At 41.9% G+C, this 18243-nt stretch overlaps 1 protein-coding gene across 2 annotated transcripts in view; it reads right to left on the bottom strand.

Annotated features, from left to right (window-relative positions):
- Positions 1 to 4851: 4851 nt before the first annotated feature.
- The window catches only part of LOC143766242 (uncharacterized), a 45947-nt gene continuing 32555 nt past the window's right edge, over positions 4852 to 18243 (bottom strand). For both annotated transcript variants that reach the window (XM_077253761.1, XM_077253762.1), the window contains exon 7: positions 4852 to 7991. In XM_077253761.1, coding sequence (XP_077109876.1) covers positions 6898 to 7991 — 1094 coding nt within the window. In that variant the 3' untranslated portion in view covers positions 4852 to 6897. The remainder of the gene's footprint in view (positions 7992 to 18243) is intronic.

Here is an 18243-nt window from a genome sequence, read left to right as displayed (position 1 = left end):
CTATTATTGACTGATGGGGACACTCCAATAGGAGATTCAAGAATTTCCTCCCAATCCTCATCTTGAGCATCAGGAATCAGAGCTTCCCACCTTCCCTTAATTGACACAATAGCAGAATTGGTTCACACTGATAACATGTATGTGTATAAAGCTGAGATGAGACCCTGGGGACCTTGTGATTTAAGAATTCCTATCAAAGGGAAAGATGAGATAATTTGAGTAAAACTCACAGAACGTAGATGTGACTGGATAGCTGATCTGAGCTGAAGAAAATGAAAGAACTGGGACCTCGGGACAACAGCACCGGAAAATAAGAGTTGTTCCACAGTGGCATCTCTGCTATGATATCTTCAATGTGGATGACTTTTTTGTCTCCAAACTGACCGTGCTAATTTAAGTAGAGGTAGTAATCTGAGTTGGGTAGGTGATTGTCGGGCATCCACTTACTCAAAGCCTTAATTTGTCCGGCTAGGTAATATAAATAAAAATCCGGCAATGCTGCTCCCCCCATCTGTTTGGACCTCTGTAGAGTAGAAAGTTTAAGTTTGGGTCTGCCTTTCCCCCATATAGCAACTTATATAGTCAATTATCATGGTAACATATAAATAATCCAATATCTGTACCACTAATAACAGGGACTATGGAGACCTATCATCAACTACTTGATACCAACACTAAGAAATAGATGACACATGGTCAGAACGATAATGTGCAAAAATATACTTTATTAATAATAATTAAAACAAGTGTACGGAGGGAGATATGGCTACACTGAAGAGACATTGTAAAAGCTGACAGGGAGGCACGTACACAGAATGACAGTCCTTCATGATTGTACCAGAATCATATGTTAATAATATATTGCCGTAGAAGAAATAATCAAAATATGCAAAGTAATCTAAAAAAAGAACAAACATAAAGAAAAATAGAAATATACGTGGAACAATCCTTTAAGGGTGGGAGCTTGGAATGCAGGCTGCAATAAAAGACAATCTATAAGCCATAGCAATCTAACCATAAATGGTACACTGAATCTCGAAGGTAATCTTGGTTTATAACCTGGTGATAGCGGAGATATTTAAATCAAAATGCCGCCACAGCAAAGTACCCACTGCAAAAAAGGACTGATGATCCTGGGGACGTGCCTCCACCCCAACGCGCGTTTTGGTGCTCACACCACACGAAAATCAAAGTGGAAAATGAAGTTACATGCTGATCCAACTTCAGTAGAAATGGCTCAAGACAAGGAAATGATGCTCAGTAGTGTGTGTGGCCTCCACGTGCCTGTATGATCTCCCTACAACGCCTGGGCATGCTCCTGAGGAGGTGGCAGATGGTCTCCGGAGGAATCTCCTCCCAGACCTGGACGAAAGCATCCGCCAACTGCTGGACAGTCTGTGGTGCAATGTGACGTTGGTGGATGGCTCGAGACATGATGTCCCAGATGTGTTCAATCGGATTCAGGTGTGGGGAATGGGAGGGCCAGTCCATAGCTTCAATGCCTGGCATTGAGGTCTGGCATTGTCCTGCATTAGGAGAAACCAGGGCCAACCGCACCAGCATATGGTCTCACAAGGGGTCTGAGGATCGCATTTCGGTACCTAATGGCAGTCAGGCTACCTCTGGTGAGCGCACGCAGGGCTGTGCGGCCCTCCAAAGAAATGCCACCCCACACCATTACTGACTCACTGCCAAACCGGCCATGCTGAAGGATGTTGCAGGCAGATCGCTCTCCACGCCGTCACCAGACTCTGTCACATGTGCTCAGTGTGAACCTGCTTTCATCTGTGAAGAGCACAGTGGCGAATTTGCCAACCCTGCTGTTCTGTGGCAAATGCCAATCGTCCTGCACGGACTCAGACCATCCTCGTGGTATCGGTTTCTAACCGTTTGTGCAGACACATGCACATCTGTGGCCTGCTGGAGGTCATTTTGCAGGGCTCTGGTAGTGCTCCTCCTGTTCCTCCTTGCACAAAGGCTGAGGTAGCGGTCCTGCTGCTGGGTTGTTGCCCTCCTATGGCCCCCTCTACATCTCCTGGTGTACTTGCCTGTCTCCTGGTAGCGCCTTCAGCCTCTGGACACTACGCTGACAGGCACAGCAAACCTTGCCACAGCTCGCATTGATATGCAATCCTGGATGAGCTGCACTACCTGAGCCACTTGTGTGGGTTGTAGAGTCCGTCTCATGTTACCACGAGTGTGATAGCACAACCAACATTCTAAAGTGACCAAAACATCAGCCAGAAAGCATTGGTACTGAGATGTGGTCTGTGTCCCCAAATGCAGAACCACTCCTTTATTGGGTGTCTTGATAATTGCCATTAATTTTCATCTGTTGTCTATTCCATTTGCACAACAGCATGTGAAATTGATTGCCAAACAGTGTTGCTTCCTGAGTGGACAGTTTGATTTCACAGAAGTTTGATTTACTTGGAGTTATATTCTGTTGTTTAAGTGTTCCCTTTATTTTTTTTGAGCAGTGTATATGTGTATATATATATATATATATATATACATACACACATATACTGTATATGAAATATTCAATGCACTTAGGATATTGCTTTTTATCTGCTTATGAGATGAAAGATATTAGTAACTGCAGATATCTTTAATTCTTATTATAATTCTGACTATAAGACACTATTTACCCTAAGGCTGCTTTCACACTAGCGTCGGTACGAGCCTGTCGCAGTACGTCGGGCCGAAGTACCGACGCATGCTGTGAAATGCCCGACGTGGGCAGCAGAAGCAGTCTTACGACGCTTCTGCTGCCCCATTGTAAGGTCCGGGGAGGAGGGGGCGGTCAAAAATGGCAGACACGACGCGTAAAAAAAGTTACATGTAACTTTTTTTGTGCCGACGGTCCACCAAAACACGACGCAACCGTTGCATGACGGTTGCGACATGTGGATATACGTCGCAATGTGTCGCTAATGTAATCTATGGGGAAAAAAACGCATCCTGCACACAACTTTGCAGGATGCGTTTTTTCTCCTGAACGACGCATTGTGACGTATTGTAAACGACGCTAGTGTGAAAGTAGCCTAAGGCCCCTTTCACACATCAGTTTTTTGCCGTCAGTCACAATCCGATGGCTGGACGGATCGGTCGACGATTGTGAAAAACTGATGCAACGGATCCGTTTTTTGGACAGATCCGACTAGCGGATCTGGCTAATTGGATCGGAGCATGTGCAGCGCCCCAGAGTCCTGGTCGTTGCAGTAACGTTGCTTCTCCACCAGGGGGAGTGAGAGTATGTCTGATTGCACTAAAAGAGTTCACCTGACCAGGTATCACAGTCACACAGTACATTTCACACTCTGGCCACCAGGGGGAGCAAAGGGTTCTATGTATTAGGCCACTCCTCACACTCTGGTAAAACTGGGGGTCGGATAGGAAGTTAGACAGAAAGCTGACTGGGTGAGAGCCAGGGAGGTCCTGTCAGGCGTGGGACCCTGACAGCGGCCTAGCACGAGACAGAGCGTTACGGAGCTGTGCCTGCACTTCATTGCGGTAGCATCCTAAGAAAGGACTGGAAGCGAAGTACATTGTGGAGAAGTGAGAAACGAGATCACAGCACAAAGGAGAAAGTACCAGGAGGAGTCGTGCCTTAAGATCGGCAACATCCTTCTGAGGCGCGTAGCCGGCGGCCGGAATGCCGAGGGAGTAATAGGCTCTACGCATTACTTCGAACTACAGCAGGGCAGTTGACTCTGCAACCCACACAAGTGGCTCAGGTAGTGCAGCTCATCCAAGATGGCACATCAATGCGAGCTATGGCAAGGTTTGCTGTGTCTGTGAGCGTAGTGTCCAGAGGCTGGAGGCGCCACTGCCAGAGCCCTGCAAAATGACCTCGAGCAGGCCACAAATGTGCATGTGTCTGCACACACGGTTAGAAACCGACTCCATGAGGATGGTATGAGTGCCCGATGTCCACAAATGGGGGTTGTGCTCACAGCCCAACACCATGCAGGACGCTTGGCATTTGCCACAGAACACCAGGATTGGCAAATTCGCCAATGGTGCACTGTGCTCTTCACAGATGAAAGCAGGTTTAGACTGAGCACATGTGACAGACATGACAGAGTCTGGAGACGCCGTGGAGAGCGATCTGCTGCTTGCAACATCCTTCAGCATGACCGGTTTGGCAGTGGGTCATTAATGGTGTGGGGTGGCATTTCTTTGGAGGGCCGCACAGCACTCCATATGCTCGCCAGAGGTAGCCTGATTGCCATTATGTACCAAGATAAGATCCTCAGACCCCTTGTGAGACCATATGCTGGTGTGGTTTTGCCTGGATTCCTAATGCAGGACAATGTCAGACCTCATGTGGATGGAGTGTGTGAGCAGTTCCTGCAAGATGAAGGCATTGAAGCTATGGACTGGCCCTCCCGTTCCCCAGACCTGAATCCGATTGAACACATCTGGGACATCATGTCTCGAACCATCCACCAACGTCACGTTGCACCACAGACTGTCTAGGAGTTGGCAAATGCTTTAGTCCAGGTCTGGGAGATCCCTCAGGAGACCATCTGTCGCCTCATCAGGAGCATGCCCAGGTGTTGTAGGGAGATAATACAGGCACATGGAGGCCACACACTACTGAGCATCATTTCTTTGTCTTGAGGCATTTCCACTGAAGTTGGATCAGCCTGTAACTTCATTTTCCACTTTGATTTTGAGCATCATTCCAACTCCAGACCGACCTCCGTGAGATATTAGTTGTGATTTACGTTGATCATTTTTAGGTTTTATTGTTCTCAACACATTCCACTATGTAATGAATAAAAATTTACAACAGGAATATTTCATTCAGTGATATCTAGGATGTGAGATTTTAGTGTTCACTTTATTTTATTTGAGCAGTGTATATATATATATATATATAAAAAAAATACACATTTGATATCACTGCATTCAGAAATGTCCAATCTAAATATAAAATGAATTAATGTGAACGGACGGTAAAAGGCATAACGATAAAAAAATCAAAACACAAGAATTATGTTTTTTTGGTCGCTGAAACATTGCAATAAAATGCAACAGGTGATCAAAACATTGTATATACCCTGAAATGGTATCAATAAAAACATCAGCTCAGTGTGCAAAAAATAAGTCCTCACCTAGTCCCTGAAAAATGGAGACACTATGGGGCTTGGAAAATGACACCATTTTTAAATTTTCCTTGAAAAACAAGGGATTTTTTTGGGTCACTTAAGTAAATAAGAAACTATACATGTTTAATATCTGCAAACTCAAAATGACGCAAAGAATTATAGTGACAGGTCAGTTTTAGCATTCAGTGAACATGGTACAAAAAAAAAAAAAAAAAACACATTTGTGGAATTCCATTATTTATTTATTTTTTGCAATTTAACCGCACTTGGAAATTTTTCCCTTTATTCCACTGCACTATATGGTAAAATCAATGGAGTCATTGAAAAACACAACTCATCCCGCTATAAATAAATCCTCATATAGCCATATTGACACAAACAATAAAAAAAGTTATTGCTTACGTAAAAAGGGGAGCAAACAACGAAAACGCAATAATGGAAAATTGCAAGATTGTAAAGGGGTTAACAAAATATGTTTTCTAGGAATTAAATTTTTACATTTCAGATATGATAATGGCTTCTCCTCATGAGGGATTTTAGATATTTAAGAAAATAGCATTATTGTTCCAACCAACCAACATTTCCCACATTGTTAATATGAACACTGCTTCTCACCTGTGTGAATTTTCTGGTGCTTAACAACACTTGATTTATCTGCCAAACATTTCCCATATTCTGAACATGAATATAACTTCTCTCCTGTGTGAGTTCTCTGGTGTCTAACAAGCAACGACTTCTGTATAAAACATTTTCCACATTCTGAACATGAAAAAGGCATTTGCCCTGTGTGAGTTCTTTGATGACTAACAAGCGATGATTTATGTACAAAACATATTCCACATTTTAAACATGAATATTGTTTCTCCCCTGTGTGAGTTCTAGTAACATAGTAACCGGTGCCCAAAACTGGACACAGTACTCCATGTGCGGTCTAACTAGGGATTTGTACAGAGGCAGTATAATGCTCTCATCATGTGTATCCAGACCTCTTTTAATGCACCCCATGATCCTGCTTGCCTTGGCAGCTGCTGCCTGGCTGTTCCAGGTAAGTTTATCATTAACTAGGATCCCCAAGTCCTTCTCCCTGTCAGATTTACCCAGTGGTTTCCCGTTCAGTGTGTAATGGTGATATTGATTCCTTCTTCCCATGTGTATAACCTTACATTTATCATTGTTAAACCTCATCTGCCACCTTTCAGCCCAAGTTTCCAACTTATCCAGATCCATCTGTAGCAGAATACCATCTTCTCTTGTATTAACTGCTTTACATAGTTTTGTATCATCTGCAAATATCAATATTTTACTGTGTAAACCTTCTACCAGATCATTAATGAATATGTTGAAGAGAACAGGTACCAATACCGACCCCTGCGGTACCCCACTGGTCACAGCGACCCAGTTAGAGACTATACCATTTATAACCACCCTCTGCTTTCTATCACTAAGCCAGTTACTAACCCATTTACACACATTTTCCCCCAGACCAAGCATTCTCATTTTGTGTACCAACCTCTTGTGCGGCACGGTATCAAACGCTTTGGAAAAATCGAGATATACCATGTCCAATGACTCACCGTGGTCCAGCCTATAGCTTACCTCTTCATAAAAACTGATTAGACTGGTTTGACAGGAGCGATTTCTCATAAACCCATGCTGATATGGAGTTAAACAGTTATTCTCATTGAGATAATCCAGAATAACATCCTTCAGAAACCCTTCAAATATTTTACCAACAGTAGAGGTTAGACTTACTGGCCTATAATTTCCAGGTTCACTTTTAGAGCCCTTTTTGAATATTGGCACCACATTTTCTCTGATGTTTAACAAGATGAGATTTCTCTACAAAACATTTTCCACATTCTGAACATGAAAAAGGCTTCTTCCCTGTGTGAGTTCTCTGGTGTCTATCAAGGTGTGATTTCCGTACAAAACATATTCCACATTCTGAACATGAAAAAGGCTTCTCCCCTGTGTGAGTTCTCTGATGTGTAACAAGATGTGATCTCTGTCCATAACATTTTCCACATTCTGAACATGAAAAAGGCTTCTCACCTGTGTGAGTTCTCTGATGTGTAACAAGATGAGATCTCTGTCCATAACATTTTCCACATTCTGAACATGAAAAAGGCTTCTCCCCTGTGTGAGTTCTTTGATGTTTAACAAGAGGTGATTTCTCTACAAAACATTTTCCACATACTGAACATGAAAACGGCATCTCCCCTGTGTGACGTCTCTGGTGACTAACAAGCAATGACTTCTGTAGAAAACATTTTCCACATTCTGAACATGAATATGGCTTCTCCCCTGTGTGAGTTTTCCGGTGTATAACAAAGTGTGATTTCCATGCAAAACATTTTCCACATTCTGAACATGAATATGGCTTCTCCCCTGTGTGAGTTTTCCGGTGTATAACAAAGTGTGATTTCCATGCAAAACATTTTCCACATTCTGAACATGAAAAAGGCTTCTCCCCTGTGTGAGTACTGTGGTGACTAACAAGTGATGCTTTCTGTACAAAACATTTCCCACATTCTGAACATGAATATGGCTTCTTTCCAGTATGCATTCTCTCATGCCTAATAAGATTTGATTTGTGGTTAAAATATCTCCCACATTTGGAACAAGAAAATATCTTCTCCTCTGTGTGAATTTTTTGATGTTTAACAAAAGAAGCTTCGAGGGCACAACTATTCCCATATTCTGAATGTGTGACTGGCTTCTTTGCTTTAAGAGCAATTTGTTTTTTCATGCCTCTTTTCTGACTTTTATTTTTCTTAGCATTCACTTCAATTGTATCCTGTGTGATCTCAAGTTCATCTGATTTAAAAACTGAAGATGTCAGCTGTCCCTCTGATCTCCTGGTACAGTCATCTGCCAAGAATAAAACCAATAATTTATTGATAAAATATCCTTTAAATTTATATTTTTGAACATTTCTACTCAAAATTACTATAGAAAAGAGAAGTTATGTAGCAAAATTTAATTATTCACTAAGACAATAACAGTTCGCAGACTAATAGAAGACGTCATAGCATGAACATGTAGAGCATGACGTTCAACTCTTTGTTCATTCTGCCTCCAAAATATTTTTTAAAAAGCCATCAAAAAATGTTAACCATGCAAAAAATTGATTTTTTTTTTTACTTACCGTAAAATCTGATTCTCGTAGCCCTCATAGGGGTCGCAGAAACATGGGATAGTTTGCTGCCACCTGGAGGCTGACATTATTACGGCAATTAAATAAAAGTGACTCCTGCCCTGCATACTATTCCTCGCCTGTTGGAGCAGGCTTCCTCAGTTTTGTAAGAAAGCAGTAGAAGGCGAAAAGAAAAGAATTAAGGCAAGAAGAAACAAAACTGTTCCCCCAAAAGGAAAATCAAGGGAGGGAACTGTATCCCCCAGTGGCATAACTAGAGTCTTATTGACCCCCGCTGCAAGATTTGGACTGGGCCCCCTGCCATCCTGAATAAATTATAGATATGCACCCTCCATCCTGGTATATATGTGCCTTATCCTGACCCCATTCTGGTATATATATTGCCCATTCTGTTATATATCCCTTATCCGGTGCCCCATCCTGGTATATATGTATCCCCCATTCTGCCATTGTTCTGTAATGTATAAAAGAAAATAAACCATTATACTCATGAGGGGCTTAGGCTACTTTCACACTAGCGTTTGTAGCAGCTGCGGACTTCCTCCGTGAAGCCCCACCCTTGGCCGCACCTCAGCCGCTAGCTCCGCCTATTTCTGCATGCGGCCGGCATGCGGCCTGTGTACCTATCTTTAACATTAGGTACGCAGGTCGTGCCGCAGTATGCAGATGCTTCCGCATGCGTCGTTTTGACGATGCGGAAAAAAAATTGCTACAAGCTGCGTCCTACGCTGGTCGCCGCATTGTCAAAACGACGCATGCGGAAGCATCCGCATACTGCGGCACGACCTGCGTACGTAATGTTAAAGATAAGTACACAGGCCGCATGCCGGCCGCATGCCGAAATAGGCGGAGCTAGCGGCCAAGGGCGGGGCTTCACGGAGGAAGTCCGCAGCCCTCCGCAGCTGCTGCAAACGCTAATGTGAAACTGGCCTTACACAGAAGTCATGGGGATCCCTATAAGAAGGATAATGCACCCCCATAGTCCTCTATATAATATTATGCACCACCATAGTCCTCTATATAATATACTGCACAGTTCATAGTCATCCATGTAGTATAATCAAATGCACCTCCATAGTCATCCATAAAGTATAATGCACAGCCCATAGTCCTCAATAGAGTATAATGCACCCCGCAGAACTTCAGAGTAGTAAAATGCACTTCATAGTCCTACTACAAAGTATTATGCACCCACATAGTTATCTTATTAAGTATAATGCAATAGTCCTACAAAGTATTATGCACCCAGTCATCATATTAAGTATAATGCAATAGTCCTCCTACAAAGTATTATGCACCCACATAATCATCTTATTAAGTATAATGCACCCTGATAGTCCTCCATAGTAGTATAATGCACCCCATAGTCATATATAGTATAATGCAAAGCCCCATAGCAGTAAAAAATGCGGCAGCCCTATAGGAGTATAAAATGCGGCAGCACCATAGCAGTATAATGCATCCCCTTCCTCCCCCCCATAGTAGTATAATGCACCCCCATACCTGTATAATATGCCCCATACTGTGGCTTTACCAAAAAAAAAAAAAAAGAAAAGTTTTTCCTTACCTGGCCGAGCTCCAGCAATGTCCTCACCCACGATTCGGCTGAGGCGCGTATCGTCGTTCCGGCATATGACAGTGACGTCCTACGTGCGCGCTGACATCAGCTGGCGGCTGTTAACTGTTGCCGTGCAGGAGGAATCTCCTGCACTTCAACAGATTTTAACTGATCGTGCGTCGGAGGACGTGCGATCAGTTACCGAAGCAGCAGAATCCGCTGCAGGCCCCCACTGCTCATCGGGCCCCATACGCCAGTAAGGACAGTAATGCCCTGATGGCGGCTTTTGCTGGTGTCGGCGTGCCTCTTACCAGCCGGGCCCCTGACCCACTGGGCCCAGTCGCAGTGGCGACCGCTGTGATCGTGGTAGTTACGCCTCTGGTGTCCTCCAATGAATACGAGAAACAAATTTTACTGTAAGTAAAAAAAATCAGATATTCTCATTTGTCTTATTGGGGGGGACAGAACCACGGAGCATCCTAAAGCTGACCCTAGTGTGGGATATTAAATTCCATAAGGTCCCCATCTGGTCTTCTGCCACAATTTAGAGGGAACCTGTCAGCACAATTGTGCACAGTAACCTACAGACAGTGTCAGACTAGCACCGTTATACTGATTAAAATGATACCTTGGTTGATGAAATCCATCTTATGATTGTTCTTTAATCTTTATTTTCAGTTTTTAGCTAACGATATGCTCGTGACCCAGGGTGGGCCAGGAGGGGGGGTGGGGGGGTCTTTATGTGGTGCTCTGATCAGATATTCATAATGCAGACTGCTGACAGGAACAGAAAACTGGCTGCGGGAAGTGGCTAAATCAAAGTATTTTGGTCGCTAATTGCTCTGGTAAAAAAATGACTACCGACAATAACACATCTACTGACATTATCACACTCAACAGACTTCATTAATAAAAAATAGTAACTAATGATGAAACCTCTCTAAAGAAATTAGAGTATGCGGTTCTGTGGCTTTTGGCAATCTAAACTATCTTAGGGCCAATAATTTCTGTCAGATGAGTTACTTGAAGAAATATATAGTTAAAGAGAACCTTTTAAAATATTGCAGAGCCGAGGTGTCTTAAATTTAGATCTTGGACATTTGGGAGAGACAAAGGAGACTTTTTTTTTTTTTTTTAACACCTTCAGTCCTCAGCTTGTTTTCACATTCCTCAAGAGGCCAATTTTTTCAATTCTCAGTGTCAATTTATGAGGCTATACCTCTGGAATGGATCAACGGATCCCAGTGATTATGAGAATATTTTCTATGACCTGTTGTACTTAACTCGTTTCTGCCATTCGACGTACTATTCTGTCCATGTGACTTGGGACTTAATCCCCTGGGCTGAATAGTACGTCCAATGTGATCCGAGGGGGAGTACGGCCGGGTGTCAGCTAATTCGCACAGCTGACACTAGCCACTTTAACCTCCGGAACACTGCGATCAAACAAGAATGCAACTTTTCGGTGCCGGCAGAGGCATAGAGAAGCATCGCGCAGAGAGGGGGTTTCCTGTGTGCTTCCCTCAGAACAACGTGATGTGATCGCGTTGTCCTGAGGTTCTCCTTTCAGACCCCCGGCTCCAAAATGGACACGGGGTCCTTCCGGGTCTTGCAGGGAGGTGGCTACTCAGTGCCTGCTGAGAGCAGGCACCGGCAAGCCTACTTCACTGCCTGTCAGATCGCTGATCTGACACAGTGCTGTGCAAAGTGTCAGATCAGCCATCTGACATTATAGTGATGTCCCATCCTGGGACAATGTAAAAAGTTTTTAAAAAAATATTATAGTGTGTAAAAATATATATATTTTAAAATTCCTAAATAAAGAAAAAAAAAATATTTTTCCAATAAATACATTTCTTTATGGGGAAAAAAAAATCAATAAAAGTACACATATTTAGTATTGCTGCGTCCATAACGACCCGACCTATAAAATACTGTCCCACTAGTTAACCCTTTGGTGAACCCCATAAAAAAAAGGCTAAAAAAATGCTTTATCATCATACCGCCCACCAAAAAGACGGATATAAATAACCATGGTACCGCTGAAAACGTCATCTAGTCCCGAAAAAACAAGTCACAATACAGTGTCATCAGCGAAAAAATAAAAAAGCTATAGCTCTCAGGATAAAGCAATGCAAAAATAATTATTTTTTATATAAAATAGTTTTTATTGTATAAAAGCGCCAAAATATTAAAAAAATCATATACATGAAATATTGCTGTAATCGTACTAACCCGAAGAATAAAACTGCTTTATCAATTTTACCACATACGGAACAGTATAAACGCCTCCCCCCCCAAAAGAAATTCATAAATAGCTGGCTTTTGTTCATTCTGCCTCCCAAAAATCATAATAAAAAGCGATCAAAAAAGTAATGTGCCCGAAAATGATACCAATAAAAAACATTAACTCGTACCGCAAAAAACAAGACCTCACATGACTCTATGGGCCAAAATATGGAAAAATTATAGCTCTCAAAATGTGGTGATGCAAAAACTATTTTTTGCACAAAAAAGCGTCTATTAGCGTGTGACAGCTGCCAAACATAGAAACCCGCTATAAATAGTAAATTAAACCCCCCTTTATCACCCCCTTAGTTAGGGAAAAATAATAAAATTTAAAAAAAAAATGTACTTATTTCCATTTTCCTATTAGAGTTAGGGCTAAAGTTAGGTTTAGGGTTGGGGCTAGAGTTGGGGCTAGGGTTTGGATTATGTTTACTGTTGGGATTTCTGTTATGGTTGGGATTAGGGGTGTGGTTAGAGTTATGGTTAGAGTTGGGGTTAGAGGCGTGTTTGGGTTAGGGGTGTGGTTAGGGTTATGGTTGGGATTAGTGTTAAGCGCATGTTGGGGTTAGGGTTGGAGTTAGATTTGGGGATTTCCACTGATTAGGCACATCAGGGACTCTCCAAATGCGACATGGCGTCCGATCTAAATTCCAGCCAATTCTACATTGAAAAAGGTAAACGGTGTTCCTTCCCTTCTGAGCTCTGCCGTGTGGCCATACAGTAGTTCTCTCACATGTGGGGTGTCAGCGTACACAGGACAAATTGGACCACTTTTGTGGTCCAATTTCTCCTGTTACCCTTGTGAAAATAAAAATTTTGGGGCTAAAAAAAACATTTTTGTGGGGGAAACAAATGATTTTTTATTTTCACGGCTCGGTCTTATAAACTTTAGTGAAACACTTGGGGGTTCAAAGCTCTCACAACACATCTAGAAAAGTTCTTTTGGGGTCTAGTTTCCAATATGGGGTCACTTGTGGGGGGTTTCTACTGTTTAGGCACATCAGGGGTCCTGCAAACGCAACGTGACTCCCGCAGATCATTCCATCAAAGTCTGCATTCGAAAACGGCGCTCTGTCATGCGCCCAAATGGTGGTTCCCCCCACATAAAGGGTATCAGCGTACTCAGGACAAATTGTACAACAAGTTTTGGGGTGTAACGCAGTCGGTTAACGCTGCCATTAACCCTGTAAGTGTGCCCAACTTTTTACTATTATACTGCCTATGCAGCATCAATAGTAAAAACATATAATGTTAAAAATAATAATTAAAAAAAATCATTATATTCTCACCGTCCGCGCCAGCCTTTCCCGCTCCTCGAGACGCTCCGGTCCCAAGAATGCATTGCGGCAATGACCGGAGATGACGTAGCGGTCTCGCGAGACCGCTACATCATCACGTGTTATTGCCACAAGGCATTACTGGGAACGGAGCATCGCGAGGAGCATCACTAAAGACCTGGGCTGGATCCGGGGGCTGCCAGAAGGTGAGTATATAACTATTTTTTATTTTAATTCTTTTTTAACAGGGATATGGTGCCCACATTGCTATATACTACGTGGGCTGTGTTATATACTACGTGGGCTGTGTTATATACTACGTCGCTCTGCTATATACTACGTGGGCTGTGCTATATACTACGTGGCTGTGCAATATACCACATGGCTGTGCAATATACTATGTGGGCTGTGCTATATAATACATGGGCTGTTATATACTCCATGAGCTGTGCTATATATTACGTGGGCTGTGCTATATACTACGTGGCTGTGCAAAATACTACGTGGCTGTGTTATATACTGCGTGGGCTGTGCTATATATAATACGTCGCTGTGCTATATACTACGTGGGCTGTGCTATATACTACGTGGGCTGTGTTATATACTACGTGGGCTGTGTTATATGCTACGTGCGCTGTGACACTCTTTCGCCCGGGGCCCTCAAAAACATGCAGCTGGCCCTGGCTTCACTAATTGTTCGCGGCCGGCCGGGCACCACCAATCAGCAAAAGACGCAGTCTAGCTGCGAATTGACGCGGGATTTGAACCACGCTTCGCTAATTGGTCGCACCAGACCGGCCGAATCCTGTGTATTCATTGCATTATTCTGAAATCTTCATAAATAAACTACATACATATTCTAGAATACCCGATGCGTAAGAATCGGGCCACCATCTAGTATCACATAAATTAGTTAATAAATGACATTTACCACGTCTACTTCACATTAGAATTATTTTTTAAACATTTTTTTGGTTAGGATTTTAGAAGGCTTAAAATTTTATCAGCAATTTCTAATTTTTCCCCAAAAAATTACAAAAGCAATTTTTCTTAAAGGGACCACATCCCTTTTAAAAGTGACTTTCAGGGGCCTGTGTGCCAGAAAATACCCAAAAGTGATTTTTTAAAATACACCCTCAAAGTGCTCAAAACCACATTCACCGAAACTAAAGCAACGTTGAAGGAAAAAAAAATGAAATTTTATCCCCACAAAAATATTGATTAACCTCAAATGTTACATAAGAGTAAAACGAGAAAATGGACTGTACACTTTGTTGCACAGTTTTTCCTGAGTAGACCGATAAACCATACGTGGTGCAAAATTGCTGTTTGGGCGCACGGCAAGGTTTGGAAGGAAAGGAGCACCACTCAAATTATGGAGTTCAAAAGTGGCTGGAGTAGACAGTGGACGCCATGTTGCGTTTGCAGAGCCTCTGATGTGCCTAAACAGCGGAAATCCCCCACAAGTGACCCCATTTTGGAAACTACACCTCTCAAGGAATTTATATAGCAGTGTGGTGAGCACGTTGAACCCACAAGTGTTTCACAGGAATGAAGGGCATTTGGCTTTTGGAATGCAAAATTGGCAGGAATAGATAGTGGATGCCATGTCACGTTTGCAGAGCCTCTGATGTGGCTAAATATGTAATGGTAACCCCCCACAAGTGACCCCATTTTGGAAACTACACCACTCACTGAATTTATCTAGAGGTGTAGTGATCATCTTGAATGCGCAGATGCTTCACAGAATTTTATAAGGCTGAAAATAAAAAATACACTTTTCCCACAAATGTTCATTTAGCCACTATTTTTTTTCATTTTCAAAAAGGTAATAGGAAAAATTACACAACAGATTTTGGGGTCCATTTTATGCGGAGTACGTAGATACCCCATATGTGGTGGAAAACTACAGTTTGTGTGCACGGCAGGGCTCAGAAGGGAAGGGTGCCAATTGAATTCTGAAGCGTAATTTTGGCTGGAATAAATTGCAGATGCCATGTCACATTTTAACAGCCTCTCACATGCCAAAACAGCAGAAACCCCCACAAGTGACATTTTGGAACTTACACTCCTTGAGGAATTCATCTATGGATGTAGTGAGCATTTCTAACCCACATGCAAGTCACAGGATTGTATAACATTGGGTTGAGTTATTGAAAAAAAATACCATTTTTTTCCACTAAAATGTTGTTTTAGCCCCAAGTTTTCAATTTTCAAAAGGTAAAATAGGAGAAATGAATGGTACTATTTGTTACGCAATTTTTCCCGAATACTTCAATATGTGGTTAAAAACTACTTTTGGAGGCACAACTGAAAGCTCAGAAGGGAAATATTTGAGTTCAGATTTAGCTGGAATGGTTTAAGGGTGCTATGTCACAATGGCAGAGCCCCAGAGGTGCCAGAACAGCATTAAATTCATCTAGCGGTGCAGTGATCATACCGACACCATAGGTATGTCACAAAATGTTATATAATTGGGGAGTGAAGAAAAAAAATAATTTCATGTTTGCCGCAAAAATTTAGTTTTAGCCTCAGATTTTACATTTTTACACTGTCAAATGGGTAAAAATAGCACCAAATTTGTCACACAATTTCTATTGAATGTGAGAATACCTCATATGTGGCTGTTTAGCCACAAAGCAAAGGATAAAGCGCTATTTGACTCTTGGAGAACAAATTATCGTAAAATAGTTTGCGGACTCCATATACAAAGCCCCCAAATGCCAGAAGAGCAGAATCCTCTACCTCAAGTGACCCCAGGTGGAAAAATATACCCCTCTGTGAATTTATCTACACGTGTAGTGACGATTTTGACTCAATGGGTGTTTTCCAGAAACAAGCAGCAGTAGATGTTGCGGAGAGAAAATTTCAAATCTGCCATTGTGGTACTCATACATTGCACTGCCCAGTATGTCATAGTGTTCATACATTGTGCCCAGCTCATGCTTTTGGAGACATGCACCATGTAAATTAAGCGGGCTCTCATCGCTACAGAAATAGCAAACATTTGGACGCTAAATGTGGTATAGGCACATTGTGGGGCTTAGAAAGGAGGGGGGCATTTGGATTTGGAAACACATAATTCTCTGGATTTTTTTGAAGGAGACAAGGAGCCATAACGCTTCTCAAGAGCCGTTGTGTTACTAGTAACGTGGAAGCCCCCTATATTTCCAATAGCAGACGACAGACCTTAGTGGGGATTTTTTTTATATATGTGGATTGAGTTGAAGCTTTTTTGGGAACATTTTACATAAAATTTTGGATCACATTTATCCGACGCTCTATGCTGAGCACTTACATCGGGGTTTCCCTCGAAATCTCCAAACGTGATTCAGATGAAACCCCCGATGGATTCATTTACTATAATGAGGCAGCATAGTTACTCTGGACTTCATCTGGTCTCTGTTCAGTGGTGTCCTTTTCAGAGGTGCAAAAAAACTGTGGACAAACATGCTTTTACACAGAAACCCTGTTGTAAGTGCTGTGACTTGTAGGATCGCTACTTCCAACAGGTGGCGCTATAGAGTTAAGTCCTCTTTTTCTCAGAAGAGGCAATTTGCATATTTAATTTCCCAGAGGAGCATTGTACGGCAAATAAGCCTCCTTACCTTGACAAGCCAGAGATGGTATGTCACTCTCCATAAGGAGAAACGATACCCCTTAGACCCCAGTCCAGAGCCTCTCACCTAGCCAAATCAGTTCTCATGCTTCGCACTGACGAGGGCCAACAGCCCGAAACACCGTGTCTGCGAATTGAGATACTGATTTGGCTTTTATCCTAAGTCATATTGCACGACTCGTTAGAGGGTTGATTGTGACTTGTAGGATCTCTACTTCCAACAGGTGGCGCTATAGAGTTAAGTCCTCTTTTTCTCAGAAGAGGCAATTTGCATACAGCATAAAGCATAGAATAAATGAGAGCTTTGGGAGGCAAAATAAACAAATCAACAGCAGGTGAAGAATTGGTTTTATTTATTTTTACGCCGTTCCTAGTGCGGTATAAGTGATCAGACGACTCTATTCTTTGGGTTGGTGCGATTACAGAGATATCAGATTAATTTATTTTTTTTTATGTTTGGTTGCTGTCACACACTAAAATTCCTTATTTTTTCAAAATAAAGTTTTTGCATTGCCATATTTTGAAAGCTATAAGTCATGTGAGAGTTTGTTTTTTTGTGGGTCGAGTTGTTGTTTCTATTGGTACCATTTTCAGGCACATAACATTTTTTGATTGCTTTGTATTCTGATTTTCAAGAGGCAGAATGAACAAAAAACTACCAATTCAAAATAGTTTTGCCACTGTGTGGTAAGAGTGATAAAACAGCCTTATTATTCGGGTCAGTACGATTACAGCGATACCACATTTTTATTATTTTTTTTACGTTTTGCCGCTTTTACAAAATAAAAATTATTTTATAGAAAAAAAAAAAGTTTTTGCTATATTCTGAGAGCAATAACTTTTTATTTTCCGATGATGCCATTTTTATTTCCATTCAACTTTTTGATCGGGTTTTATTCCTCTTTTTGTTAAGCAGTATGATGAAAAAGCATCGTGTTTAATTTTTTTTTTTTTTTTACAGCATTCACTGAAGAGGTTAACTAGTGTGACAGTTTTACAGCTCAAGTCATTCTGGACGTGGCAATACCAAATATGTGCACTTTTTTGTTTATTTTTGTTTTTACATAAATGTACCTATTTTTATAATTTTCTTTTCTTTCTTTTTGACTGTCTTACTTAGTGTCCCTCTATGGGACTATACCTTTTATTACTCTGATCGCTCACATAATGCATTGCAATGCATTATACCTGTCAGTATTACACTGACAGAAGCCCCTTAGACC

This window comes from Ranitomeya variabilis, chromosome 4 (genome assembly GCF_051348905.1).
Source record: "Ranitomeya variabilis isolate aRanVar5 chromosome 4, aRanVar5.hap1, whole genome shotgun sequence".
Lineage (NCBI taxonomy): Eukaryota > Metazoa > Chordata > Amphibia > Anura > Dendrobatidae > Ranitomeya > Ranitomeya variabilis.
Note: the sequence above shows the minus strand (reverse complement) of the source record. Positions and strands in the feature narration are given on the sequence as shown.